This window comes from Cheilinus undulatus, linkage group 15, assembly GCF_018320785.1.
Source record: "Cheilinus undulatus linkage group 15, ASM1832078v1, whole genome shotgun sequence".
In the NCBI taxonomy this organism is placed as follows: Eukaryota; Metazoa; Chordata; class Actinopteri; order Labriformes; family Labridae; genus Cheilinus; species Cheilinus undulatus.
Window position 1 is genome coordinate 17,747,604 of NC_054879.1, and position 18,084 is coordinate 17,765,687.

Consider the following 18,084-nt stretch of genomic DNA (forward strand, 5'->3'; position numbering starts at 1 on the left):
TTAAGATAAATGTGGAATTAAAAATGACATTTTCAATGGTTTTCAATGGGGCATTTTTCTGTCATTAGGAATAAATGTGTTGTTATTTTGTGTAGTTTAGCAAATACTGACTAATTTATGGAACTGGGACGACAATTATAAAAAAGTTTAAAAATTGAAATCCACTGGCAGATTTGAGCTACATTCATTCAACACAGCCAAAATAGCTTGAAAATAAAAAGAAATGAGTGGCACTAAATGTCCCTCGGATCTCTTAATTATATACATAATGATAATATATTTATTAACCCCCACACACACATTTATTTTTTCCCAACCAGGCGGTTCCCTGTGGAAGACATACCAGATGATGAACGAGAGTGTGCAAATTGGCTGCATAAGCTCTACCAGGAGAAGGTAAAGTGCAAAAAATATATATATATATTTTAAATGAAACTACAAATAAGTTTTTGTACATTGAAAACTTAATCTGAACGGTCTGCATGTTCACTCATGTATCTTGAATGTGGCTGTGTCTGAGAGGTTGAGGTTGTTTTCTAATAAGAGAATTGGTCCTTCAAACCCCCACCTCAATACCTTGCATATCAAAGTATAGATACTGAATTCCTCAGTTGTACAAACAATTTTTTAAAAAGTAGGAACATTGCTTGAAATAAAAGAAAACAGACTGATGATTTGGGAAATATGGGTACCTAAAGTTTGATTGACAACAACACAAAGGTAGCATATAAAGGAATAGGAATAAAGGCAAAAATACCATACTGGCTCTGATCTTTTGGCCCTTACAGTCCTGCATTTAAACCAGACACAGTTTTGTTGTAGACATCACTGCATGGGCTCAATAATACTTTCAGAAGCTATTGTGTGTGAACACAGGTTATTACTGTATCTGCAAGTACAAGCTGAAACTTTACCATGTAAAAAGAGCACTGTTCATAAACCACATCATGAAACACCACCTTCTATGAGCCTTAGATCATTTAAAACAGGCGTAGCTGTGTGATTTTTCATTGTTTGGAAATCCTATACACCCTGTCCTCCTAGCTAAAGAAGAGAGGGACCATCTGTCTTGTTATTGGCATTCAGTCCAAAAGCCAGTTGCTATGATGGAATAGGGGTGCATGAAGGCACATGCCATGGCAAATGCACACATCTGTGATGGTGTTAATAATGCTGAACCATATACACAGTTTTTGAGAAGTATATGGTGCCAGTTGATACATCTTTTTTTTCAGTGGAAGCCTTGCTTGTTTTAGCAAGACAGTACCAAGCCACTTTCTGCACACATTGCATTTCTCAACTGCTGGACATTTTGGATTAGGTAAGGGAACATACATCATCAGTCTAGGAGGGATAATTATAAGTTGGCTCAGGTCGATCATCCAGAGCTCTTGGTCCTTTTTTTTTTACTGGGCACAGCTCCTATTGTAATGCCCAATTGGTAGGGATGTAACAAGTCATTGATGTATATTTATACATGGATTGGTTGATTAATTATCCGATCAAATTGACAGAAAGTTGATACATCAATCTACATTGCCCCCCCCCCAGCACATTTATTGTGAAATTCCTCCCGCATGCCGGTTGATCGTTTCTGCACTGCTGCACATCCTCAACAAGTTAGTTGCTGACCAGAAGCAGACAGCGCAGAAATCCACTCTTCTCTCAGCTTTGTGGACATATTTCAGACATAGACTACTGCAGGGCAACCCTTCCCCCTTATTTTGTATCAGCTTTATACAACTGCTTATGAGATAATTATACAGATTAAAAAACAAAACAACTATCCCCCTGTTGTGCTTGAAGTAGTGAGGGTGCCTTTTGCTGCAGGGAGCTACTACATATCTCTTTTGATACACTGATGGAAGTCCGTCTCATATCAGATTTGTAAATAAAGATAAAAGTTGTCTGACCTCGACATGATTCAAGCAGGACTGCTGCTCTCCTTCTATACCCCCTCTTTTTCTCTCATTATGAGGCTGCTCATAACGACTGATCAACCTTTGAAATAACTACTTTGTCCTAACCACTCCATTTATCAAGATCAATATTGCAGTAAATACAAAATATTATGAATTCATCACTGTAACATTATATGCCACACATTTAACCTAATTAGAAATGTCACACTGTACTACAAAACTACAAACATTAAAATGCTCCTATGTAACACATGAAGGACTATGATAGAGCTGAAATAACTTTCAAGTCCACATGTATGTAAATGTGTTCAAAAAAATCCAAGACAAGGCAAGAAGAGGCCAGAAGAATTGATCATGATCATGTTAGGTTGCAGAAAAGTGCATATTGTTTTTACATAAAAGGAAATAAAAAGGTTTGGTGCTTAAATTATTTGTTGTTATGTAATCAACATGTTTTAATACAGACATCAGTTATGTTTCTAATTTTGAGGTAATCAAAGGCCCTCAGCTTTCTGTTAATAAAAATATATTATATTTTCAACCTTTTAAAATGGTACTTTAGTGAAAGACCGGTCTTTGTTGTATTTGTTAAACAGATTGTTTTTATTAAATACAGAAACTTTTCAGAAATGCCCAAATTGTTTTTTATGTACCTGCGAGAAATTTGTGCATTTAATTGTCTGATATCAATCGTAGGCTGTTATATTGAATCGAATGGAAATCCTATCGTGATAGATTTTGTGATATCAGAAAATATTGTCTCATTGTCCAAAGTATCGATATCTTATAGTATCATGATGAAACCGGTGATTTACAGCCCCTACCAATTAGTGGAAATGTATTTATTTGTGTGTTGAAAATGGAGGAGCAAAATAAAAAAGACTATATAAGTAAATAAAATAAGTATGTTTAACCTGTAATCAAATTAAAGAAAAAAGGGGGGATAGAATTAGAGCTTTTATTGTTGAAAGCAATTGTTTTCACATTTAAATCAAAATGGATTAGAAATAGGGAAAATGCCTAGCAGTCACATTGACCCCTTTGCATCCTTCAAATTATTTACAAACATTTTTATTATAGATAGACGCATAAAAAGAAACAGAAGTACAGGGCCCCTGCAATTTCTACAAAGCCCCACTAGAGGACAGGCAGTGCCAAATAGAAATGAGCAAAAGACCCTTAGAGATTTGAGGTAACAAGGCTTTTGGAGCCTTCCAGCAGGACTTTATCAACATCAACTCTGAAAACTATGCACTATAGGAGTACGTGATCTATGTAATTGATGGACAGGTCAGTGGCGCTACATCTTTGACAGACAAGGAATCATATCAGACAGGTAGACAGTGAGATATTTTAGAAAAAGGTCCAAAGGAGAGCTATTTAGATTTTTTCATTAACATACAATTGTTCAGATTTTAACCATCAACCCCATTTAAGCTATTATTAATCTGTTGTTATGAAAATTTTCCATCTTTGTCTTTTGATCATGCATTAATTATGTTTTTAACCATATTAAAGGGATACTTCAACATTTTGGCAAATTTGCCCATTGCCATAATTCCTATAGTCTTAGTAATAGGTTTGTTTCCTTTAGTTGTCAGTGCAAGCTGTTTCTAGATCTGGGGGACAGATATACCAGCTGCACAGCGGAAAGCAGACCCAATTTTTTTTGCTTTCCCTCATCAAACTCATCAAATACACAATCCACCAACTCCAGAAATAATAACGTATAATTATGTAACATTATGACACATGAAGCAAATACTCAGAACTATTTTTTGAGTAAACCACTGGGTGGAGTGACAAAGTGCAGCAGCCATGTCTGGAGTGTAGTTCCAGCTTTGCATTTAATTTTAAAACATCTCCGTCTCGTAATGTTCCATGATTATTTCATAGCGTGGTGAATGTACAGGTCACGACTTGTCCGCGAGAGCATTTTGGACTTGTTGGATTGTGTATTTTATGAGTATGATGAGGGAAAGCAAAAAATTCTGTCTGCTTCCATAGCGTTAGCTGTGCAGCTGGTATATCTGTCCCCCAGATCTAGAAACAGCTTGCACCGACAACTAAAGGAAACAAACCTATTACTAAGACTATAGGAATTATGGCAATGGGCGGATTTGCCAAAATGTTGAAGTATCCCTTTAATCATGTAATATAATTCAGTTTTAAACATCGGGCATTACAATATTTATGATCATGCATTAATTCAGTTTTTAAACCCTGAATCATGCATTAGTTTTGTCTTTTACTGCTTTAATCATGCAATTAAAGCAGCCATGACTAAATGAGTTTTTAACCTGTAAATAACACAAGAACTCAGATGTTTTTAATATATTAATCATGCAACAGTTCAGCTTTAAACCTGTATACGCAATAATAAGCCTGGCATTAATTTGGTTTTACCCTTGAAGTAATTTAATAATCATGCTTTCAACTGCTTCAATTCAGTTTTTAAGCTTTAGAGACTTAAATATGTGCTGGAAACTTTGGATTAGCTTGAGGCTGGCACTGGATATGTCATTTAGGAGGTCTGAGTCCGGTTATCATGGTCAGCTGACTGGGAAATTGGTGTTCGCTTCCTGCTCTCTCCTCCACTGGAGGTCTTGTTATTTTCAAGTGGGCAGTACATGTGTGAAAGGAGTTTGTGTTCGGTTTCTGTTGTTTAAAAGCAAATGGTAAACACAGTCAATTCATACAAACTCTTTTTCTGCTCAGGATGCCCTGCAGGAAATGTACAACAAGGAAGGGAAGTTTCCTGGACCAACGATTATTCCACATCGCAGAGCTTGGCCGCTGTTGAATTTCCTCTTTTGGGCCACCCTGCTTCTTTCACCTCTCATCAACTTTGCTTGTGGAGTCGCAGTTAGTGGTTCACCTCTCCTCATCATTGGCTTTATCATCTTCCTGTTCATTGGTAATTAAACTTTGATGCACCAGTAAAATGACACATCATCTTCCTTTTAAGATGCATCTGCTACGGACACTGTTTGGTATCACATTGGATTGTTAAAGTGATTAAATCTGCTCTTTTCTTTTCTCCTTTGTTTTCTCTGCAGCTTCAATAGCGATCCGTCGACTCATAGGGGTCACAGAGGTGAAAAAAACAGGTTCCAGTTACGGCAATCAGGAGGCCAAGAAACAAAACTAATCTGTTTCACCCCGTCTCTGTACGATCATCCTGCGGTGTCTCATTCCTGCCATTATCTATTCTCCTCCCACTGTTGGGTCAGTTGGCAGCCCAGGGAGGACACCCAGCTGTGAACACACAATACAGGCCAGTTTTAGGTATCATAATGGCATGAGAGTGAGAGAGAGCACGGAAGGTCTTAGGTTTAAGCTCTCTGGTGCAACACAGAACATTTAAAGGGGAAATGCATCACTGTCTTCCCCTGTTTCTTTCAGTTTCTTAATCATGTTAGTAAGTCACTGTCCCCATCTTAGACTCATTAATTCCTGTCAGAATCCGTGGTTAGACTCCTAACCTATCAGAGGTTACATGGACAGCCAGACAGTCCCTTTTCTGCTCTGAGCTATCTACCTCCTCTTCTTGTCACAGTCAAAAACCATTCTGAGAGCAGTGACATGGTCATTCATTTTGCCTGCAGAACACAAGCCGATCCACATTTGATCATGTAAACCATAACCTCCATCCAGGGGTAGTGCACGTTTGCAGCTGTGACCTTTAAAAAGCAGGACTCTCCTCCTCTTTAACTACTTGACTTGTGGTGAGAACATTGTCTTTAGGCCCTGGAATGCTTTATAACTAAGGATGGATTCACCTAAGATCACAGAACAGTTCTTATTTGGCAACTGGCCTGGCAGACAGTTAAGGTTTTTATGTCCCTAGACTTGAAAGGCACCACTGGCACTCCAGTACATTATTAGTGTGTACGATTTCCTTGATGCTGAAGTCATTGTGGCAGAACATCTTAAAAACACAGCATATGTGTGTCAAGATAATCATGATTTAATGCTAATTTTTACAGTTGAAGCTAACCATACTGACATGATTGCTTATTGGAGTTGTAAGCACACAGTTCGTGGACAGTGAAGTTGCATTTGAAACATGTGAGTGCCACCTGTCAACTTCAATAGTAGTGTGCGTGTTTGAGCAGATACTAGATACTGAAAGGGTGAATTTGATTTTATTTTCTTTCAGATTTGCAGTCCTTTTTTTAACTTAGCCCTTTACATTTTAGCCAGGAGTCTGATGAGCTCATGTAAACACTCAGAATGTAAATCTGACCTCAAAGATAGCTATCATCTGTGTCAGGACCATCTGTAACCTGCAGCACAAACATCTACAGACTACAGACACGTTTTGATTATGTTTTATAACTTCTCTGATTTTCACCTGCTTTTCCTTAAAAGTTTTTCAGACATGCAAGTGTGATGATAATTTGACACAGAACTCCTATCCATATACCAAAGCAGAGCAACCCTTCACCCATCCTCTGGTTCAAGTTGAAATGCAGCAGACATTACTTAGGATGAGACCATTCTGCTTGTGTAGTAGAATGACGGTAGAACCAGATTTAAAAGAAGTCATCATGTAGCCTCCAATCAGTAAGCGTATCCTTTGCTGTCCAGATTTTGACTGTAGAAGTGGATGTTTTAACCTTTGCCTTAAATCATGCTTGCTCAGGCAAGGGATTGTTAATTTACCACCCCTTTAAACAGCACCCACTTCTTACCTAGATTTTGAATTTCCTATCTCCTCCGTGTCTACTGAAAAATGGAATAATGTACATTTATTGGGGTTCATTAAAATAAAAGTTTGTAGAAACCATTTTAATTTTTAATGTTTATCATCTTTGTTCTTATAAGTTTGTTCTAACTGCACATTATAATTCTTTAAAGAAAGTTGTTTACACAAAATGTGCACAGAAGATATGTCAGAGTCGGTCATCCCAAAATACTTAATAGAAAGCCTGCAGGATCAGACAAATTCATCTGATTGGGTATATATTTGTTTCTCTCATAGGGGTGTATCGGTTCACAGAGGTCAGGGTTCGGCTCGTTCCTCGGTTTTGGGGTCACGGTTCAGTGCGGGTTCGGTTCATCAATTAAAACAAAGTCCCAGATTTATTATTCTAGATGCGTGTCACTTATTATTGTTATTTTTACTGTTAGTGCAGCTAATGTTTTTTTACATGTTCAAAATATACATTTGAAACAATTAAATTAACACTTTGTTACATCTGGTGTTATTAAGAACTTGCAGTGTTAGTCGGTACAGCCTATAATGTTTTTTAACATGAGACAAAAAAGGAAAACAAAAATAATGTACAACATGAAAAGCAAAACAGAAAACAGCCCAGTATCTCAAAGATAAATACTGCATAATATGCCAATTAAAAAAGGTGGTAGAGCAGCATATCATATTTATGATTGATGAGTGTTGTAACACCATTTTTCTTGAATAGCCTCTACAGTGGTTTCTCTGTTTCCACATCTGTAGACATTTTAAAAAGGGGTGAGGAGAGTGAGGAACGAACAGTGGGTCCCGCTGCCTTTCTAGCAGCAGGAGTCAACTTTTCTTCTACGTATGTTTCTAAAGATCACATTCTTTTTCTTCTTCATTGGTGTTTTAAAGAAAAAAAAAAAAGACTTAGCATTGCTGCCTCCAATATCGGTGGGTAAATACTGCCTCTTTTCTTTTCCTGTCTTTTTTTCAATGGTATGGACGTATTCAGTGTGTACCTACGTGCAACGAACCGTGACAGTTCGGGATGAATACAAAGACCGTTACACCCCTGATCTCATTTGTATATTGAACAGAAAAAAAAATCACTGGATACGACAACAATCCGCTGGGAAAATAACTCAAACAATCCCAGCAGGAACCAGCTGTTCTCATGTTGTGCTACTGTGTAATCAACAGAGGTAGAAAAAGTACTGTTACTCTGGGTAAAACTTACTTGAGCAGAAGTACTGGTTTTCAAAATGTACTAAAAAATTTTTAATTTCCCCCAAAAACTACTTAATTACAGTAATTTGAGTAAATGTAATTAGTTATTTTACACCCCTGGAGAAACTCCCATGATGCTTTTGTTTTGAAAAGCCCCGAGCACAGTTCCACTACGCACCAAATCAAGTCTCTTATAGGGAGGTTTAAGGTAAAACTAAAGAAGAATAATAGGGCTCTGAGAGCAGGGAGACCAAGCCGACAGACAGCAAACCAGCGCCTGGTATGAAAGCCATGACAGTGCTAAAACATGCCGGCCTCCTGATGAGGCCCAAGTTCAAATTTACTCAAATTCTGATATCTAGTGAATTTTTTTGTTCAGTATACATATGAGAGATAAATAAATCTTTACATTTAGGTGAATCAGTCTGATCATATTGGGTTCCTTTTAAAAATAAACTCTTGCTGCTGCAGTTCATGGGTAAATGATTTCCACTGTGACTAGGCTCTCCTGGTCCTAAATGCAAATATCATGAAGGGCCTATTTTGTCCATCTCTCTTCTCCCCTCAACCTTCCTTGCCATATATTCATCAAATTTTTCTTCTGTTAAATTTTTACTCCTCTGCAGCAATATTTTATGTGCATCCTCCCGGTGTTATAACAAGTCTGACAGATTTCATTCAAGCCTTAATAGACAGTGCTGCTTACTTTTTGTGTGGAAATATTAGAAGCTCTTTGAGCCCATGAGGTAGTGATGGAGTTAAAATGTCCTCTGCTATAGCAAGCAAGTTGCTGTTATTAGTTGCCAAGTATTTTATTTGAACAGTAAGAATTGGACAGAAATAAAATAGTTCGCTCTTATCTGTAAAGAGCTCCGTTTGCATCATTAACAGTTTTATATAAAAACACAGTGAGTTGCTTTACCTCAGAAATGTGTTCAATGATTTCTGACCTGTGATCTGTATTTTTCTTTGATACCTACATCCAGCATCAGATGTGTTACAGTCAAACTCATCCTGCCATTCAGTCAAAATCATCTTCCAAAGCAGAGGGAGTGAGAAGGAAGTCAAAAAGTATTTGGAAAACCTTTTACACTGGTTGTTTTTTTTTATTCAGAGAAAAATAGAAATGTAACTTGTGCTTGTTTTTCAAATCAAACCAATATCAAAAATCGACTCCTTTTTTGTATATCTAAAATTATTCAGTCAGTGGCACCTATCAATTCAGATTTTGTTTTGTTTTCTAAGGCAATTTTTATGTTTTCTTCTCTAAACACTTGAGATTATTAAAGGATTTAATCACACATTTTGTGTCAGTTTCTCTGTTTGCACAACAGTTCTGAAAAAAATGAATAAACCCTCAAAAGGGACAAGAGGGCTTTATTATATTCAGGTAACTGAATCCAGGCGAAAACCAAAACATCAGTCATTACACATTTGCAATGTTTTTTTCCTCCATGAACAGAACCATTTTCACTGAGGCTCATAAACATCACTCATCCATCATGACACATCCACAGTTTTCCACTAAGATGTATTATTTAGTGAAATGTTAACAGCTGAAAATAAGTACAGAAGCCAAATAATGAATGTCACATTCACTTTAAAAATATACGCGTGAAAAGCTTTTCTTTGTTTTCAGGAGAAAATCTGAATGACCCATTTACCAATCATCCACCAAATTTCCTGAGAACATTTTGGATATCTAGTCACATGATGTGATGTGACAGGATGTAGACTGTAAAAAAATGTACATAATGTAAATGATGTTCACTTCTAGAAATGGCTAAGGTGCTCTTCTGTTCTTTTGCAATAGCTCTTTGAATGATTGGCCATGCGTTGAGGCTACGACCAAATGTACTGCTGAAGAAAAGCTAAAGCTGTAAAAGTTTCAAACTGAGCTTGCCTCCATTGTTAAGTTCACAGAATAATCTACAAAGGTTTGAAAGAGTTAACATGCCATTAAAGATCGTTTCTTTCAATTAAAGCCACAGGCATACTGCAGAAGATGCTTAAAAAAGCCTTTTCCAACTTTCTTAACCATGGTTTCATACTGTAGTCAATTACTTTTTGCATGATGTGCACTATTGCACATTCAGTGAAATAAGTTTTTTCTGACTCAGGGACTCTTTAAAATAATGCAACAGCTGTGGCATTTACTCTGAATTTGAACTCGAATAAAAGGCTTTCTGTAGAAGTTGAAGAGGTGTGATTTTTGTTTTCTTTTTTCACAGACGTCCAGATGTGTTGTCTTGGTTCTGCAAAGCACAGATAAACTTGGTTTTGGTTCAAAAGTTTCCATACAAGACGACATATTGGCAATTAATAGAAAGGGGATAGCTAAGCCCTGCCCGGTCAAACTCTGATTGGCCTCCAGAGGTCGAGGTAAAAGTACTCAAGTAAAAGTAGCCACTTTGGTTATAATTGGATGGATGCTTAAATGACAATGTGTACTGAATACAATAGAATGAGTTCAAAAGCAATTTATCCATAGTGGCATGAATCTCAATATGAGGGTGCAACAATCAGCATTAATGCAAGCAGGGATTAGTGAGAAGTATGTCATGTTGAAATGGACTGCTGTGATTGGCTGTGGGAGCTGGGAGGGAATAATTGGGATCAGCTGGCTGTCAGCTGATCACGGCTGGGCGTGTGACTGCCTGCCTGCATAAACTAACGCTGAAGTTGAAGTAAAAGTACTTGTCTATGAAACTACTAAAGTAAAAGTTTTTTATTTAACTTCCTAAAACCCTGCATGAGGACATTAAAATGTATTATATTATTGTCTGGAATGCCCATTGAAGTTTAAGTAATTAGCTCGAAATACTAGGAGAATTTTCTAGTAGTAGTTCAAGTATTTTCTCGGAAATGTAAGATATATTTGTATGTTCTGGAGAGTTTCATTGTAAGTTTTGGGGAATATTTGCTGTGATTTTTTTTTTTTTTTGTTATTTTCATAGAAATGTGGGAAGGTTTTTTATGTTTTTTTATGAAGGGGGTATTTTATTTTGAAATTTTCAACCATTTTTATATAAAGTTGGGAAACGTATTTGTAATATGAGGGAATTGTATTGATTTTCTGGGGGGTGGAGGTTTGTGGAATATAGGGGAGGATTTTCAACATTTTTTGTAATTTGCTATGAGATTTTAGGGTGAGCTTCCCTTTATTTATTAGGGGGAATTTGCTTTCAATTCTGGGGAATCTCTTTTGAGATTTTTAAGAAGTTTACATAGAATTTTCGGGAAACATTTTACTTGAATGTTTAGACTTTATGACAAAGTTGCACTGAAACATTTGAAGAAATCTTGGGACATTTTTATGAGAAATATTAAAAATATGTTTAAGAATTTTCACAGAAATTTTGGGTAGTTTCTTTGAAATTTTAGGAAGTTGTGTTGATTTTTTTACATCATTTTTGGTCAGAATTGATTCCAGAGATGAGGCTGAGCTTTTAAACCTTTCAGGTCCTACTTACCCCAAATAAGTGGTTAAAAAAAACCCCATCATTCTCAAGTTTCAGGAGGTTGAAGTTCACTTAAAGTACTGAGTTGCTTATTTTGATACTCAAGGATCTTATAGAGTGAAATATTATCTTTCTTTGCTGTGCAAAAACAAAGGGAGAATGTTAATCTCCAAACAGGTTGGCTATTCAAAGGTGCACCTTAACTTTTAGTAAAATGCAACAGCTGTGTTGGGATGAAATGTGGAATCATTCTCTGGCAAGGTGCTTCTGACCATCATGTGCTGTCAAAGCCAAACTACTGGACAGTTTCATGTTGTTGGTAGAAAGCTTAGACTTCCTCTGATAAAGAATTATCCCAAAAAGAATCCAAAACTGAGATGAGAAGTCTTGTGTTTGGTCTTTTCTTCAAGGTTCATCATTGTGTTAAACATAGAGTGGTCAGTAAGGTCAATACAGTCCTTTTTTAGTATTTTAATAGATAACATTCTTCTCTGCAACTTTTTTTGTACACTTTCCATTGTGAACATAAACAGTCTAGTATTTTTGGTCAAATCTTTAAAGTTTGTCATCATTATCACACACTTGCATTATGATACACATTTGCTTTAAAAAAAAGCAAAGTTGCTGAAAGTCTGAGCCCAAATACTCAAAACAAGACAAACAAAAAAAAGTTTAAATCACTGACAAAAACATTAATGTAGATACACAGAGACAAAAGTGGAGTTCAATGTAATGTGATAATGTCAAACATCAGTAAGAGACAGAGATCACATTTTACTATATTTTCTACCATATGTTTTATCTTAGCCGTCTTCTTGCACTTTGTTTAAATCCTGGAAACAAGTAAAACACAACCTCTTAATTGTTTTCAGTGATGTGCAGAAGCACTGAGACACCTACCAAACAAAACATTCTTAACCCTGTTTCTTATTTGTGTCAGGTTTAAACCATAAATGAGCGGATTGATGATTGGAGGAATAACAAGAAATTCTATAGACACAAAATTCCTCAAACTTTGGTTGAACTTTTTAGAGCCGAATCGTATGTACAGCAAGTCAAAGAGCAAAGAAGCAAGCACTGTGAATAAACAGAGTAAATGAGGCAGACATGTTTGCATGAACTTACTTCTGTTCTCTTGTGAGATGAGACATGTTTTGATCAGTTTAACATAAGACCAAAAAACAAACACAGCATGGCAGAAATAAAAAGTGTAATTAAAAGCAGGACTCACAACCATTGCTATGGAGGCAGAACAAGCCAGTTTACCAACAAAGTAGTTAATACAGTAGATCCTGGGTATGTGTGAGCCACACATCCTCAATGTTGATGTTGTTATCGTGCTAATGAACAACAGAAATAAGGGAAGACACCAAGCAATGAACACAAAAACACCAGTTCTTTGTTTAGTCATCACAGAGTGGTAGACTAAAGGTCGACATATCGCCACATATCGGTCAAAGGCCATTACAGCTAAAAGAGAGAAATCAGCACAAGCTGAAGAGTGCAGAACAAAACCTTGTAGAAGGCATCCTGCATAAGAGATCATATTAGTGGTGGACAGAAGATCCTTGAGGAATTTAGGGTAAAAGCCAGTCGTTCCATAGAGTGCATTGATGCACAGATTACAGAGGAAGATATACATGGGTTGATGAAGGTTTTTATCTACAATAGTAGTGACAATGATGGTCATATTCACAAGCCAAATCACACAGTAACACAAGAGAGTAACAACAAAGAGAGTGACTCTGTAGTTTCTCGTCCCACTTACCCCTGAAAGAGTAAACATGGTAATTGCAGAATAGTTGTCTGTCATATTGAAATGATTTCTTTTGTTGAAGTAAATTTTAATGCACGACTGGCAGGATGCTGTATTTGCATACCATAATCTCTACAGGAGAACGTATAACTAGTCCTGTGTCTGTCCACCCCTAACAGCCAGAGCTGTCTTTCTGGCATCAGAACTTTATATGCAGCAGCAGATCATGACCTTGTCATCGTGGGAATTCAAACCATGCAATTAGTAAGAGGGGGTAGGTGACAACCCTGTCCATATGGCAACACAACATCAACTATCTTGATTGACAAAGTGTCACTGAACAACAGTTAAGGTAAACATAACGTGGAATCAAACAGAGATCCTTCACCTCAGTAAGAACTACAATGTAGCAAATGAAGCAAATGTTTGGATGCGTTTATTCTGAATCCTAATTGACTACAAAGAAAATCCATGGATGTTAATTTTACCAGTTTACACTGGACCTTTTCTTCATTGCACCTAATGATTAGATGACTATTAACACTTATTGTTGAATCAGTACTTTATTTTGTGGATTTTTTGGACACTATTTTCCACCCAATTTCTGCCAGGGTTTTATTTTATTTATTTATTTATTTTTGTAACTTTTTCATCACTTTTAACCCCGTTTTTGCTTTGTCACCTATTCTTGCCTTTTTTCTTTTTTGCCCCCCCTTTTTTTTTTTTTTTTTTACTTTTTTTCTCATATTTGAAACATTTTTTGCAAATTTTTTTGCGTATTTTAGCCCCCTTTGCCATTTTTGCTGCTTTATGCCCTTTATGCCACTTTTTACCCTTTTTTGCCCTTACTTTTTTCTGTAACTTCTTTTTAGCCACTTTTAACTCATTTACACTATTTTTTGACTACTTTTTACCCATTGTTGGTCTCTTTTCACAATTACTCTATTCTTTTCTAAACGAGTTGTTTAATTTCTTCAGGTTAAAAATAATAAATGGTTAACACAGCTTAACTTTATAACATACTGTGATTTTGATGACCACCACAGACCTTCAGTTTAGCTGGGCCCCAGAAAACTCTCTCTTTACCCCCCTTATGGGCGGTCTCACCAGCAGCCTCTAGTGATGCATCCTCAAAACCATTTTCCTATGTTGTTGATTGTTAAAATGATTTCTTTTTTAGTAAGTAATTAGATAAAATATTGAACCACTGGTTGATGCTAATGCCAATGCATTGAAAATGTGCTTCCCCAGCAGTGGCCACACTAACTGGTTAATGGTCATGTGTTGGACCACGAGTTACCGAGAGCTAGCTCTCCTGCCAATTTGCCTCTGTTGTGAATTCATTGCATGTGATAAACAGAGTCTGCATCCTTCTTACCTATTAATAAAGATAGAGAAAAATTATATACATTAAGAGAAAATAGATATGTCAAAGATGAATCAAAAACAGTTATTTTTGTTGCATAACCACATTTCAAATATATGTACAGATCTGATGTTTATGTGCATGCACATTTATATATATTGGTAATTAGATTGTAATAAGGTAAAGAGATACATGGAAACAGAAACTGTATTGTTCAGGGTAGTGGTGCGGTGCTTGACACTTTTGCAGTCGCAACAGTTAACATAAAATGCAGCAGTGTTTCCAACTGCTGCATTTCACTCAACAAGTGTGAAAGTTTTTGCTGAAATGATGTTTGTTGGAAAGAACTTGTCACTAATGTCCTGGTGCACTAGAGGTTTAAAAGTGCGGCCCTGTTTCTGTCCCCTGTTGGGTGCAGAGTAGGGGAGAACGGGTTTGCTTGTTACACAGGTTGGTTGTCACACTCATTATATCTCACCACAAGAGGGTGCTGTCACCCAAAACTTGGTATGGAAATGTCCAGAACTGGGACAAAAGCTCACCTAAATGGTCTCCTCTGAAGTAGGACAGTAGGACTGAACTTTAGGTGAGAGGATTTTTTGTGTTTTCCATGTCGAACCATAAATATTCAGCTCATTAGTATTTCACTTTCAGGCTTTTACACAATGGGTTTATAATGAAATAATTGTTCCTCTTAAGAAGTGAGAAGGGAAAGCTATAGTTTAGATTGTTGTTAGCTAGCTAACTTGTTATTAGATGGTTGTTAGCCTTGAAGCTAGCAAGAATTTCCAGCTGGGGTTGGTTGTCACATGTGATAGTGAAAGCATGCAGCCTAGATGGGTAGGATGTCAGTGTAAGTTCCCAGTCATCAGGCTTGGGGAGTAACGGATTATATGTAACGGCGCTACGTAATCAGGATACAAAAAAACGGTAACTGTAATCCTTTACAGTACAAAGAAAAAAATGTATTCAGATTACCAGTATATTTTATACAAACGGGGGTTACTAGACAGGATTACATTTTTCAAATCAAATGTGCGACCAGCGGCAGACATGATGGTGCACACGCAATGCAACACGTTACGACACCAAAACAAATTACGACGACCTCCCAAGCTGTGCACGGCATGCCAATGCACATGAATCCCAAGTGCCCACGTTATGCGGACGATCAGCAGCCTGGGACAGCACAACAAAACTAGCGCATGGCCACGGATGAGAAATCCGCTTTCACCGGATGGAAATTCCGCCACCACTTTGAGTTTGCATCCGCACCAAAAAACAACATCTCTGTGCAGTGCAAGTTATGCCTCCCGGCGAAGAAAATGCTATCCTCATCAAGACACTCAACCTCCAACTTAAAGAAACATTTACAGGTACGGATAAACGATATGTGTTTTGTATGTTTTGCATGTTTTCAATTCTTGTTCAAACTCTACTGTGAATTATTACATCCAATCTCTTTTAACACTTTAAAAGCCCTTCTTGGGATGGTTTAGATGGGGAAACCAAACATGTCCTCAGTGATGTTTGAAAAATTTCAGCCAAAAAGGGCTATTGGCACAACAATATTAAGGCTTGTGTGTGCAAAGGATATCAGCATGTTTGGGATTGAAGTAATCCAAAAGTCACTACAAGTAATCAGGTACATTGCTTTTATATTATGGTACTTAGGGTAAGTTACTGATTACATTTTTAAACAGGTAACTTGTAATTGTACTGGATTACATTTTTAAAGTAACCTTCCCAACCCTGCTAGTCATCCAGGTCATTGTTGTCTGATTCTTTGTCGAAAGGGCCACTGGACTTACTGGAGGTTCTTGAAAACATTTTGCCTCTCCTCCAAAAGGCTTCTTCACTTCTAATGTGAACATGTGGATGGTCAACAATATAAATTCCAACTTTGGCCCCAGTCACATTAGAATTTTTTTTGGAGGAGAGGCCAAACATCTTCAAGAACCTCAAGTCCAGTTGAACTTTCTAGCTGAGTAGGCTACTGGCCTATTTGTTTTGTTCTTCAAGTTGCTATAGGCCTGATAGGCTGGCCTAAAGATGTTCCTGTTCGTGTTCCTTGCTTATTTTGTGTTAAGATGCATTAAGTTTCTGTATGCATTTGTCAACTTGTCAATGTCATGCCTTTATGCCTTTTTTAAAAAAAGATTTTTTCCTATTAAAACATTGCGACAGAAAACCTCATAGTGTGTGAAACCATCCCTGTGATGGGGTTGGTTGTCACAATGGGTCATAGTGTTTTTGATACTGAATTACCTCTTTGTTTCGATAAGTTGAAAAATGAGAAAAATACACATTTCAAGCCAATACGTTAAGTTTCATTTTAATTCCTTGGGACAGCGACCCTTGAAACTCAGTCTTATAGTTAATATTATATCAACTGTGCATTAGCATTAAGCCTCTTGTTCTGATTTAAAGCAAAACCCTCCATTAGATATGGCCTTGTAAAAACCGATCATGTAGGAAACACCGCACTTAATATTAGCAAGCTAAATGATGCTTAAGTAATAAATGTCATCAGGTTAAAAAGCAAGATGCCTCAATCTGAGATCATGCACTTTGTCAAAATAGCACGAAAAGAAAAAGCAACAGGCTTAGATTTGCCATGTGGCCCAAGTCTCTGGAAAGATCATCTTTGGATTATGTCTGTTTACATTAGGGGAGACAAGGGACAGTTGTAACACGGGTCAGTTTTAGCACTTGCAATTGCTCCAATCAGGAACAAGTTAGGAATCACCTGATTCACTCGGCACATGCTCAGTTTGGTCCTTGAACACATGTGAAGAAGCAGTGCCCTGAAGCAGACACAGCAAACTTTATGAGGGAAAACATAATTTGGAGGTAAGAAAGTAATTTTTTTGCTCAAATTATTTTTGTGATTACACAGCCTGCTTTGTAGTTGAACTCATCAAATGTACAGTGCTTAACAAATTTATTAGACCACCTGTCATATTTGTCTCAGAGACCATCCAGCATCATGAAGTGCTTTAATGCGGACTCTTTCATTTTCAGTGAGCTCTCCACGTTTAACCATTTTGAACAGGAATGAGGAATTTCAAACTGAATTCACCCAAATTTGAGCCGGCTCACTGGGCTTCTCTGAGAAGTCATAAATTAATCAAGCACAACATTCAACCACTAAAACAAATTTTTCTGTTCAGGAATGCAAGTAAATAACTATAATTTGACATATTAATCAAGAAATAATAATGTGCTTTACTATTTTTTCAGGGTTTTTTGTAAATCAGTAAATTTGAGCATTCATGGATAACAATAATAATTATATTCTGGCATTAAAAATATCATTTGGGTTAAAGAGCTTCTACATATTGTTGTATTAACCATTGCAGAAACATAAAAAATGATTTTGGTAATTACCAATGCTGTTAGTTTAGGGCAGCTGTGGCATAAACCTTACTTTGGTTAGGGTTAGAGTGGTCTAATAAATTTGTTAAGCACTGTATTTCATGTTGATTATGTGTCTGTTTAGCTGTCTTTCTTTCAGAATGTTTGTGGTAATGTTTTAGCTGTTAGCTGTAAGCCAAGCTAGCTCATCGCTAATGCACTCGGACAGTTGTAACAAACTTAACTGGGGTAGGTTGTAACATTTAAAAAATGTTACAACTTACAAAGCAAACCAGCAATGTCCCAGG

At 36.9% G+C, this 18,084-nt stretch overlaps 2 protein-coding genes across 4 annotated transcripts in view; one reads left to right on the forward strand and one right to left on the reverse strand.

Moving 5' to 3' along the window:
* Nucleotides 1-9,137, forward strand: part of agpat3 (1-acylglycerol-3-phosphate O-acyltransferase 3) — a 29,476-nt gene extending 20,339 nt beyond the window's left edge. For all 3 annotated transcript variants that reach the window (XM_041806771.1, XM_041806770.1, XM_041806772.1), the window contains exons 8-10: nt 321-396; nt 4,641-4,839; nt 4,982-9,137. In XM_041806771.1, coding sequence (XP_041662705.1) covers nt 321-396; nt 4,641-4,839; nt 4,982-5,073 — 367 coding nt within the window. In that variant the 3' untranslated portion in view covers nt 5,074-9,137. The remainder of the gene's footprint in view (nt 1-320; nt 397-4,640; nt 4,840-4,981) is intronic.
* Nucleotides 9,138-12,165: 3,028 nt separating this feature from the next.
* On the reverse strand, nt 12,166-13,110 carry LOC121522622 (olfactory receptor 6C1-like). Its single transcript, XM_041807171.1, has one exon. It carries the CDS (start codon nt 13,108-13,110, stop codon nt 12,166-12,168), a length of 945 nt encoding a protein of 314 aa, XP_041663105.1.
* Between the last annotated feature and the right edge of the window lie 4,974 nt (nt 13,111-18,084).